Genomic DNA, 12,615 nt, shown 5'->3' on the forward strand with positions numbered 1-12,615 from the left:
TCTTAAATCAGACTTTAGTTCCACCTGGAGTAAATCCACCAGCTACCCTGCAGTATACAAAGTCATTCAAACTAGCCGCACCTTTACCAGCTTTGAGAACACTTTCATGATCAATCATTATAAAACATATCATATCTGCGCCTCGATGACTTTGAGGTGTGAAGATGGGCGGTGTGGCGCAGTGCATTGATCAAGGGGGTGAAACCCGCCGCCGCTGCGTCTGTAAAGCCGTTGTGTCCCTGGGCAAGACACTTCACCTGAACTTGCTCCTGTGGGTATTGTCCACAGTAGATGACCATTACATGTATGTCTGATCTGTATATGTAATGTGTATTTGTAAAGCGCTTTGAGTCATTGATACCCAGCTAACACGCCACGTTGCCACCACGTGGCCTAAAAGTGGTAGTTTGGTGGCACTGTGCACAACGTGGTAGCCACGTGGCCCCAACGTTGTGGTTCACCACAAGCACCCGTCTAAGTGTGCACAACGTGGTAGCCACGTGGCCCCAACGTTGTGGTTCACCACAAGCACCCGTCTAAGTGTGCACAACGTGGTAGCCACGTGGCCCCAACGTTGTGGTTCACCACAAGCACCCATCTAAAAATACTGATTTGTTTAATGTTATAGATTTATTTATTTATTTCCTTTTTGTCAGAATATGAGTTTGAAGGATAGTAATTTGTGCAAAAAATATTACTTGGGTGGTTTTACAAAGAAAATACCACGTTGTGGCCACGTTGAAATATAACGTATAAATACCACGTTGTGGCCACGTTGAAATATAACGTTTTCCTTTCCATGCAAGTGGGTGCACATACATATGATTTGTATGCAAATAGATGGAGTCTACTCTATTATGTAGTTGAATATTGTTCGTCCATTTGTTGCTGTTGATGTTTATAACTGTATATGCTCTCACCAGCCTAAGAATTCAACCAATCATGGCAAATTTCGTTCGCGCCTTTTCTCAGTGTTCTGGATTTACCACTTCACATCCTGGTCGATCCATACGCATACAAATTATATAGTCCCTCAAATATCCATCTATTCTCCCAGAAGATGGGATGTATTTTGCAAAACAGACAGTTATTCAATCGTTTTTCCCAGCTCGACACCCTTTCCTGTCCCTCGATGCCCCCACTAGCGCTGGTTAAAATTAATGCCGTTCAGCGACCTACAAACGGTTAAACGGATCTGCGAAAACGAGGACACGCTGTCAATCTCTGGAACGTTAGGCCTAAACCGCGTTTTTTTTATTCAAGTCAAGAACTTTCAATATATACTTGCAGGTAAGGAAGCCATCCTTTTTTAAAGTTTTGTAATTCGGGTCATGAACATATGGGGGAGTGTTCTATGCACAGCTCTCAGCATATTTTACACTTTTTCTGCCGAAATTAAGCAGGTGCCTTGTGGCCTCATGTGTGGCCTAATCTCGGACTCGGCCTCCATGTTGTTTTTTTCAGCAGGGCCGCTGGGCTTTGTGAACAAAGCTTACATTAAATCCGTGGGAGATCTATATCTGGTTGAGATATGTCCCGACTTTTCAATAGATAGCGACTACCCAGTTAATAGACGAACGTACTCTATGGGAATGTGAAGGAATTTACGACAGGCTGACCAGGTGCAAGCCTAATAGAGCTAGCCACGCGCGCCCACGCTGCGCCCAGCCCTCGTAACCGCCATTATCAGATTATAGTAGTTTTACAACCACTCAAGAGTCAACAGTGATCATACAGTTAGTTAGTTCCAAGAGGCTGCAGCAAAGTTGGCAGCGAGCCAGCGAAGTTACCGCGTCGCGCCAATGTCTGTAGACTAGTTGTGGCGGGCGGGAGGAGGAGTGGAAGAGGGAGAGGGTGGACGTAGATCGGTAAGGCAGGCATGTATCTGTAGTTGTGGCGGGCGGGAGGAGGAGGAGGAGGGGGGGGAGGGGGCGCTGGACGTAGAGTTGTACTGTTGTGGTGGCAGGGGGGGGGGCACCAGGAGTAGGGCGACCAGTGCTGTGCTTCGTTGGCAGTCTCGTAGTGTTGGGCCATAGTAATAGTATAGGCCATGCATACGGATGCTCGATGGGCTATAGAGTGGACACAGCTTGACTGTATGTGATTTCGGCGACCAATAGGGGGGGGGGGGGGGGCAACCACAAGTTTAATAGGGACATCCTGGTCTGAAATTACACAGTCTAGGACAACACATATGGGGGGGGGGGGCATGCGCCCCTTGCTGCAATGCACCCCCCGCCCCCTTTGGATCCGTCGCTGGCTCTTTATTGTAGATTAATAATAGAGCATGAAGTTGGCTAAGAAAGACCTAAACACAGGTACACACTGTGTTTAGGTCCTTCAATGCTAGAAGTTGGTATTTAAGGTTATAGAACTTTAGAAGGGTAATTTAGATGACAATGTGAAGTTGAACACTGCAGATTTTTAGTGAATTTCCATCAAGAAAGCTAGAGGATGCTAAATTATGGCTGCTATATATATATATATATTTTTTTTTTTATGTAGTCTAGATCTATGCAAAATTCAATTTTTCAGAGTAACAGACTCTTTATGTTTTTGAATGGACATTGGTTGATAGTTTTCAGCCAGTTGAAATTATGTTTTTATGATTATCTTTTGCCCTGAATTTATTTAAGTTGATTAAGTTGGAAAAAGTAACATCCTGAAGTAATCAATAGTCTTCCATCAGCATTTGCAACTAAACCTTGTACAAATTGCAATGGGGCAAAAAGTAGTCATATTTGTTGATCGCTCATATTCTTAACTTAAAAGAAATGAGGAACATACAATCTTACCGTGCAGGCAGTGGTGCATGGCAGTAGTGTATCCAGGGGGGCTTGCCCCCCCCCCTCTATTTTTTGGCCTAGACCATGTAATTTCACAGACCAGGATGTCTGAAGGCTCCCCTAGCTTGTGGTTGCGCCCCCCCCCCCCACCCCCATTGGCGTGTGCCCCCCCCCCCTATTTTCAATTCCTGGATCCGCCCCTGCATGGGCATGTTTCTTTATTTTAATTTGATCATATGCATGCGCAATCTTGTTTTGCAGCAAAATGGATGAGAAGAGGCGGTGTCGTACACAATACAATAGAAAGTGGGTTTCAGCCAAAAGATCGGCATCACGTATGAATAAAAAGGTCCAGACAAGACACAGTGACAGTGATAGTGACATTACTGACTTTGTGTTAGATGTTGCATGCAATTCAGATGAGGCAGCTGATGTTCCAATGAATGAACATGTTACTTTGGAAAGCGAGTCTGTGGAAGAAGAAAATGGACAAAATGCTGATGCTGAGAGCGATGATGATGGGTCAATGTGGGACTTCATTGACGCAAATCCAGTCATCCTTTCATCTGAATCAGAAGAAGAAGAACAACATGTACCGGTAGCTGAATACTTAGTGCCATGGGTCAATGCACACCAAATAAAACATATGGCAGTAGATGACCTACTCAAAGTGTTCAAGAAGATTGGACATAAGAATCTGCCATCAACAGCTCGTACGTTATTAAAAACAGACAAGAAGGTGACAACTGAAGAAAAATCGGGCATGAGTTATGTATATTTGGGACTTGAAGATTCCTTGGTGAAGACCTTGGACAAGTACCCCCAGGAAATACTGCACAATACAGACAGCATTGAAATTTCTTTCAATATCGATGGTCTCCCTCTTTTCCGCAGCTCGAATACATGTGTGTGGCCAGTCTTGTGTGCAATAATGATGGAACCAGTCACTGTCTTCCTTGTTGCCATAACATGTGGCAATTCAAAACCAAGCAATTTAGATTTCTTACTTGACACAATAACAGAATTGAATCACATCTTGCAACATGGCATTCAGTACAAGGACAATGCAATTCAAGTGATACTGAAGTGCATCGTTTGCGATGCTCCTGCAAAAGCAATGGTGCGGGCTACAAAACAGTATTCTGGATACTACGGTTGTGAAAAATGTACGCAGAGAGGTGTTTGGTATGGCAGGCTGACATACCAAGACATTGACAACATTGTGCTAAGAACAAACCAGTCATTCAGGGATCAGTCTCAAGAAGAACACCATAAAGGAGTTTCCCCTTTCACTATTCTTCAAGTGGATGCTGTGAATGTATTTTTTATGGATTATATGCACCAGGCCTGTCTTGGGGTCACACGAAGGCTAATTCTTCTGTGGGTCAGAGGCAAAAAGGAAATGAGGCTCCCTGCGACACACATAGAAGAAATCAGTGAAAAACTTCTGGACCTTCGGAGGTGTATTCCAAATAGTTTTGCGCGGAAACCCAGAGGCCTTGGAGATATTGAAAGATGGAAGGCTACTGAGTACCGTCAATTTTTGCTGTATACAGGAAAGCTGGTGCTCAAAGGCATTCTTAGGAATGACCTTTATGATCATTTCATGGCCATATCTGTTGCTATGTGCATTCTTGTTTCACCAACTCTTGTGCAAATTCATAAGGAGTATGCTCACAACCTTTTAGTCTACTTTGTACGGAGGGGTCGTGAACTCTATGGCAAGGAGTTCCTTGTGTACAACGTGCATGCCATGCTCCACATATCCGCTGATGCTGAGCGGTTTGGAAGCCTGGACAGCTGTGCGGCATTCCCATTTGAAAACTACCTCCATAAGATGAACAGAATGGTCCGTTCTGGGAAGAATGCCCTGGCACAGATTGTGAAAAGGATTCACGAGTTGGAAAACGCTCCATGCACAACATGTTTGACAAGGGCAGAAAGGACCATGCAACTACAGAAGCCGAACAATGCATTTATTTTGGATGGTCCATCTTGTTGTGAGGCGGTGGCTTTATCAAATGAGAAAGATGAAGAGGGAAATAAGAAAGTGTTGTGCAGGGTGTACAACAGAACTGAATCTGTCTTCATGGAGCCCTGCGATTCCCAGATTATTGGAGTATATTGCATCCACTTGAACGACAGCTGCATGAAGCTCCTTACAAGAAAAAGCCTCCACACTAAAGCCATCATGGTTGAGAAAGGGAATGGCAGAAAGGCGGTGTTTCTTACCATTCTGCATGGATTATAATAGTTAAGTGCATTATTTCATTTCAATAAGCACCACTGCTACAAAGTTTGCAAGTATTTAGTTGTTCTGCATGGGTTATAGTTTATCCAAAGTATACCACAGATGATGTAGCAATTAAATATATGATAGTAAGCTTAGTGATAAACAGCTTTTGTGTCTTGGTCTTCAGGTAAAAGATGTCGGGCGAATTTGTTGTAGTAGAGTTTGTGGACGAGATGGCTGTTGAAGTCGTCCACAAGTCATGGATACAGTCAACAAGAGATGTAAGTAAATACATGCATGTACTTGGAACATTGTCAAATACATGGGTTTGCAGCCGTTTGATAAAAAATGGAACTTAAAGCGTTTCACATATGTGGTTGGTTGGGGCGGTGGTGTCTAGGGGGCTTTTCTTCCCCCTTTAGAGGAATTTTGGCCCTTTTTCCCACTGCTGGACGCACTTTTCCACTCCCTCCACACTCAGTGGAGGTGTACTAGTCAGGAGTCAAGGGGGGGGGGGGGGGGGTGTTAGTGACATTTCGGTGACTGCGCCTTAAGCTTTTATCATCTTTACTATCTACAGGCCTCGTGAGACCACCCCTTGGGCCAAAAAAGTGGTCTCTTAAGAGAGGTCACTTCTCATAAGAGTTTCAATAACATGGGATGTATAGCCCTTGATCTCAATACAGGACCACTGTATATCACTACGCAATTCATTAAAACATTTTAACTACATTCAGTCGCTGCTGTTATATTTCAGCGTCTGTGTTGCTATTGGCCAGCAAGGGGTGGAGCCTCTTCAAAAGCCAGGAGAGGGGAGCTGCCTGACAAAGAGAAATGGAAGCTTTATGAAGTTAGGATATTTTCATTTGGAGGTAGGAAGCATTTAATATTTACAGTTTGAAACGTTAGATTAAGTACATAATTCTTGCTAGTTTTGTGTACTAAGCGGGAACTGTAATAAATTGAAGTGAAAAAAGGAAACAGAATGACGTTAATTTTATTACCTTGTCAGTATATCAGGTCTCTTAATATAACATATTGTTTCCAACTTCAGACACCTATGAGAAGGCTCAAGAAAGGGCGAGAAAGGCTGAGGATACCTCCAATGTAGAGACTGACACAGAAGAATGTCGACGGAAAACTAAGAAGCCTGCAAAGTTTCAGGTTTCAGAAACTGAAGATGCTGATGGTAAATACAGAGAATTGGGCATAAGAGTATATTTAAATATGTGACGACATAGATGGCTTCATAATTGCCACAAATTAATAGAAAAACAGTTCAACGGAATAAGAAATATGAACCCTTTCAGTTTTCTTTATTAAATGTCATTTAATGTGGTGCTTCACTTCACCTGTTAATCTTTATTAAATAATGTTAATACAGACGAAGAAGGGGAGATACTGGAGGCAAGTGACAGTGTCCCTGCTCTAGTTCTGGCCGAGCTACCAACACCTCCTCAACGGACAAATGGTAAATGAGGTTGGCACAAGGATCAAGTAGAGCTATATCCTCAACTGTTAATTTCAATTATTTTAGTTTCAACATGAAGCTTGAGTCACAAAAGGAAAAAAACAGCATTTGCTTGTATGCTAATTTTATTCCCAGGAGGTCCAACCTTTTCTTAAACACAGTATCTAACTGGCTAACTATGGGCTATTTTGACATATAGAACAATGATTACTTTTTGGTACAGACATTTATGCAGTACCAGGTAGATCAGTACCGGTAAATTGATATTTTGGGAGTATCTTCTTGCAGTGAAAATAAAGTATTGCTTTCATGTCCTAATGAAAAATGCATTAATAATGTTTTATCGATAAACGCACTCATTAAATTCTGTTTAAGGCTGTTCTGCACCGAGAGCGATATCACCAAGTACCAGTACTCCTTCCAGGTCTATTTCTGGGCATAGAATCCAGTCTCCTGTGTGTCCTAACAGTGACACAAGATCAGGTATTTAAGACTATTGACATTGTGCATTTGTCTTCATATTTTAAAAAAAAACCTGTTTCGAGTAATGATATACATTGGTCCTCTTGAGAGACCACCCCATCTGCCAAGCCAAACCGATCTGTCATAAAGGGTGGTCTCTCATAAGAGGTTCAATAGCATGGGATGTGTAGCCATTGGTGCATGATGTTGCGGGCTCCCAAGAGACGTGGTCTTAAATATGAGGTCATTCAAAAGGGGCACCACTGTATTCACTTTGCTCCATTTAGCCTTTCGCTTTATATTAATTTAAGTATTCTGATATAGACATTTAGAAATTAATTGCATTACTATCTCTGTATACAGTGATGACTTCAAGTGCATGACTGTCTGAGGATCATCGTGGAGGAAAGCAACTGTTCCATACCAGGTAAGGAATCTGAGGCATGGTAGTTTTACCCAAGTATTTACTGAGAGTAGTACGTACATGTATATCTCATTGCTCACCATGATTGGTCTAGGCCATTCATTGGTACAGTCACCCTGTGCTAAAGCATTTAGACTAGTACATGTAGTACATTAGACCAATCTGATATTAAGCTGTTGCGAATCTCTGTTACTACTCATGCCATGTAACTATGGCTTACTGTTGGCATGTACTGCAGTGAAGTAATAATTTCATGTTATGTTTTCAGCACCCCCACAACACCCAGAGCTTCTACATCTGCTGCAATAAATCCTGAAAGTGTGCCAACAGGTAACAAAGCCTAATGTAAAAGTTTTACTTCAAGAATATTTTTGAAATTTGTGATCCAGAAAATATTCAATTGTGATTTCCTCATTCTAAACATTGTGTTCTTTTGAGACAAATTGATAGCACGGGATGTGTAGCCATTGTTGCATGCTGTAGTGGTCTCCCAAGAGAGGTGGTCTTAAAATGAGGTCACTCAAAAGGGGCACCACTGTTTTCACTTTGCTCCATTTAGCCTTTCACTTTGTATTCATTTAAATATTCTGATACAGACATTTATAAATTAATTACATTACTATCTCTGTATACAGTGATGACTTCAAGTGCACGACTGTCTGAGGATCATCGTGGAGGAAAGCAACCCTTCCATACCAGGTAAGGAATCTGAGGCTTTGTAGTTTTACCCAAGTATTTACTGAGAGTAGTACTTACATGTATATCTCATTGCTCACCATGATTGGTCTAGGCCATTCATTGGTACAGTCACCCTGTGCTAAAGCATTTAGACTAGTACATGTAGTACATTAGACCAATCTGATATTAAGCTGTTGCGAATCTCTGTTACTACTCATGCCATGTAACTATGGCTTACTGTTGGCATGTACTGCAGTGAAGTAATAATTTCATGTTATGTTTTCAGCACCCCCACAACACCCAGAGCTTCTACATCTGCTGCAATAAATCCTGAAAGTGAGCCAACAGGTAACAAAGCCTAATGTAACAGTTTTACTTCAAGAATATTTTTCAAAATTGTGATCCAGAAAATATTCAATTTTGATTTCTTCATTCTAAACATTGTGTTCTTTTGAGACAAATTGATTGATGATTATGGCATCCTTTTCGCATTTTTTTCTCATTCCATTTACGTTTAGCTTGGGATCTAGCACTTGCCGTTGCTTGAAATATGTGTTTAACTTCAACGCAACATGAAATGTAATGAATCATTTGTCGCAATTGCCTTAATGCATTATACATGTATGTGGGTGAATAGATGCAAATTCTAAGCATAGTATTTAAAAATGTGGAATTGTGTTATCTTGCTACAGGATTCCAGAGCAGGATGCTGATGCGTATGCAAAACCTTGAAGAGTCACAGGGGGAAATCCTTAGAATGCTGCGCTTCTTGACAAGTGCCAGCAGAGCAGCAGGAGAGGAGTTGGACGATGTACTACCAGACCCTGTCAGCAGTACTGAGGAGCTGGATAGGCTTTGTGAGAGGCTCACAGATAAGGCCTTCAAGAGACAATTGGTATGTTCCATTGTGAAAGAAAAACTTATTTTGTTAAGAATCGCTTACATTTTATGAAGAAGTAACTCCATCTTCCAAAGAGACAGATTGGCAGACACCAAGACAGACAGGCAGGCAGGCAGGCACACATACAGACAGGTATACAGACAGATAGGCAGACAGACAGGCAGGCACACAGACAGCTAAACAGGCAGGCAGACGGACAGTCAGGCAGACAGGCACCTAAGCAGGCAGCAGGCAGGCAGGCAGGCATAGATAGATAGATAGATAGATAGATAGATAGATAGATAGATAGATAGATAGATAGATAGATAGATAGATAGATAGACATAATTGGGACCACTGAATTATTTCAAAACTGTAGTAGTTATATTCAATGCTGCCTTTGTTATATATATCTGACAATTTAGCTTTTTCACTTGGATGTACTCAAGGGTTTTTTACTAAGAAAACTAATTATCTACATTGCAGACATGCTATATGACTTCCTTGGGTGGCCACAACATCGGAGACACCATCCGGAGGATGCTCTCCAAGTTGGGAACCAATGCCTTATGGTCAACGTATAGCCTCAAGGGAAAGAAGGGCAAGAACGCGTTGATTGACCTGTCGGTCACCAAGGTCCTCATCAGTAAGTGTTTAAGTCATAAATGGCATGCAATTGCTTCTTCAGTATTTTATGAAGCTCGCCTGATGCACTCCAGAGATACTCAATATAACATGTTGATTATCATTTATTATAACCGAAACGACCATTTTGGGGATGTTATGTTTCATGTGCATGAGTGGGTACGTGTCTGGGTCTGCATCTTCGTTAGTGGATCTTTCAAAAACTTTGTGACATTCTAATTTACTTATTTGTATGAGTATTGGTCATCCATGGGCCAAGAACACTCATGATTTTGGTGATGATTCTATTTTTATATCTTTATTGTTGTGGCCATCTTGGATTTTCTTAATTTTCTCCGGGGTTTGGCCATACTACCGCGTACATTTTTCAGCTGTTCATGGGGGGTAATCATCTCGGTTAGCGATAATGGTCCCAGGTGGGTGATAATGGGGGATATTGATCCTACATCGGCGCTAATGGGGATATTGGTCCCAAGTGCGAGATACTGGTCCCCAGTGGGTGATCATGATAATGAGGGAAATGGTTCAGCAAGAAACCCATTTGTCTGGCCATCTTGAATATTTGGTGCCAGTAAAGATTTGGGGGATGTATCCTGTGTTCGTCTGTGAATACCATTCTAATTACAAATATTAAAATATAAAACTGCCTTAGGATTATTTAGTTTAGATTTGTGAGGAATAGTTGTTTTAGTGTTAATTCTTTCACCAGTACATATACTTGTTACTCTTCCTTTCTTCCGTGCATTGCTTGGGGTTAGCAGTTTGGTGCTACTTTTCCTACAGGAGCATGCTTGAAAAACCATCCTAAAGCCAAGGCTTCCGAGGTGGAGGAGCAACTGTCCGAAAATCTCAAATATGCACCGAAGAAAAAAGGAGGGCCAAAATACAAGGTGATAGTGGATTCTAGTGACTTACTTAAATATTTGGTCCATCTCTCCAAATGTCTGTCAATAAAGCATTTACATATCACATACATTTACCACTTTGACATATAGTATGTGTCATCAGTACTTAAATCTTTGCATTCTCACAAAGTTAGTTATCATTATCACTACTCATCAATTAGGAACAATTAAGGATTTTATTTTCTAATATACCATGTATTCCCTAATGTGCGTTCTTGCTTTTTAGGAACCTGCTGCAAAGAGAAGGAAGAGCGTCGCATCTGCAGTCAATACAGATACAGATTCAGATTAACATTTCACATATTATGCCTGGTCATTGGTGCACGGACGTTTTGGCCAACGGACGTTTTGGCCAGGTATATTTGTCGGGGCGGACGTTTCGGCCAGCTTGTACAAAAAATATAATAACTGAATAAATAAATATTTTATTTCATTTAAATTCACCTACGTAGTAGATACATGTTACTGCCATTCATATATATAATAACTGAATAAATACATATAGCGCCACCAACGTAAATGTTCATTTAGTCTACAAGGTCTCGGTTCGAAAGCCACAAATGTTCAGCTGGCCAGCTATTATTGTATTACCTTGGACAATGTTTTATCTATTGTTAGGTTATTTCCTTGAGGTACTTAGAAAGTAGTTTAGGTAAACCTGTTATGCCTTCATATAAAGAGATTGCAATTTATATCATTTATATCCCTCTTTGTGTTACTACATTTGACCATGGCTTCATTATGTTCTTTTGTTCAGGAACATACAAATTAAACTGGTTACTTATACACCTTAAGTTTGCAGAGAATATTTAAATTTCCATAATTGTAGAAATATGATAAATATCATTCTACTGTCTACATGTCCTAAAATTAATTATGGGTTTATGGAATTTCTTATTGATATATATCTATCTGTCAATTTGAATCATGTCATGATGTATTATGCATTTGAACCATTGAAATGCAAATAAAATTGTCTAAGAAGTGTATTATTAAAATTTGAGTTGTGTTGATTACTTTGACATAATTAAAGCTAATCGAAAGAAAATATAATTGCAAATAGAAAGTGGTCTAAAGGTGGTGTGAACGTTACATTTCAACGTTACATTTCAATGTGGTGACCACGTTATTTCAACCATACAAAATCACGTGGCCTCCACGTAAATTGCCACGTTGTCACAACAACAGCATCACGTGGCTGTAACGTGGCAGCCACGTGCAATTGTTAGCTGGGTAAAGCGCTATAATAAATATAAGGATTATTATTATTATTATTATCATATTATTCTGAAATGGACCAATCTGCACGATGACTACTTTTACTGTCGCTACTTTCACTATATTTTGATGATAATACTTTTCTACTTTTACTTGAGGAACATTTTGAATGCAGGACTTTTACTGTAACAGAGTATTTCTACACTCTGGTACTATTACTTTTACTCAAGTACAAGATCTGAGTACTTCTACTTTTATTCTACTACAAGATCTGAGTGCTTTTACTTTTACTCAAGTACAAGATATATATACTCAGGGTTGGGTTGTAACGGAATACATGTAACGGCGTTACTTAATCTTTACGAGATTACGTAATCAGATTTCAGGATTTTGGAGAGGTTCTGCTCACTGCTGGTGGACATTGGGCTCGTAGGTGACAAGCTGTCCCTTGTCACCGAGCAGAGGAACGCGATCCTGGATGCCTGGACCAAAGTGGAGGACCACGACAAACGGCAGCAGCAGTTTAACGAGTTGTACAGGACGCACTGGGGCAACACCCTGTACTGCCGCACTAAGCGCCACAACCTCCTTGATGCTGCTGTCATACAGCGCGTGAAGATGGGGATACGCTATGCACCGGCACAGCAAGACATTAGCGCGCAGAACAATAGGCTGATGTACACGTTGGTCAAACTGCTGTGGCTGAAGTCGCCGCAGGGTTCGCGTACGAGCCCCGAGAAGACCACCGTCTTAAAGGCGTACGAGAGGATCCAGCACCGGGTTTTGGTGGACGACCCGATCCTCTGCAAAGTTGAATTTCCTCTGCCGAAGATCAACGTCAAGACGGTGCGGGACTTCCTCCGAGCTCAAGAACGCCTCCTCAACCTGCGTGCGACAGATCAGCCGGCGATGC

At 41.3% G+C, this 12,615-nt stretch overlaps 2 protein-coding genes across 2 annotated transcripts; both read left to right on the forward strand.

Annotated features, from left to right (window-relative positions):
- The first annotated feature begins 1,122 nt into the window (after nucleotides 1-1,122).
- LOC307025072 (uncharacterized protein) lies at nucleotides 1,123-10,791 on the forward strand. Its single transcript, XM_079659656.1, has 7 exons — nucleotides 1,123-1,290; nucleotides 8,012-8,075; nucleotides 8,341-8,402; nucleotides 8,747-8,949; nucleotides 9,421-9,580; nucleotides 10,363-10,469; nucleotides 10,711-10,791. The coding sequence occupies exons 1-7, from the start codon at nucleotides 1,161-1,163 to the stop codon at nucleotides 10,774-10,776; spliced, it is 792 nt and encodes a 263-aa protein (XP_079515782.1). The 5' UTR covers nucleotides 1,123-1,160; the 3' UTR covers nucleotides 10,777-10,791.
- LOC307025074 (uncharacterized protein) lies at nucleotides 4,778-6,830 on the forward strand. The gene is made up of 4 exons (XM_079659657.1): nucleotides 4,778-5,300; nucleotides 5,777-5,891; nucleotides 6,074-6,208; nucleotides 6,404-6,830. Exons 1-4 carry the CDS (start codon nucleotides 5,214-5,216, stop codon nucleotides 6,496-6,498), a joined length of 432 nt encoding a protein of 143 aa, XP_079515783.1. The 5' UTR covers nucleotides 4,778-5,213; the 3' UTR covers nucleotides 6,499-6,830.
- Nucleotides 10,792-12,615: the final 1,824 nt, after the last annotated feature.

Source organism: Notothenia rossii (assembly GCF_949606895.1).
Source record: "Notothenia rossii genome assembly, chromosome: 11".
NCBI classification, from domain to species: Eukaryota; Metazoa; Chordata; class Actinopteri; order Perciformes; family Nototheniidae; genus Notothenia; species Notothenia rossii.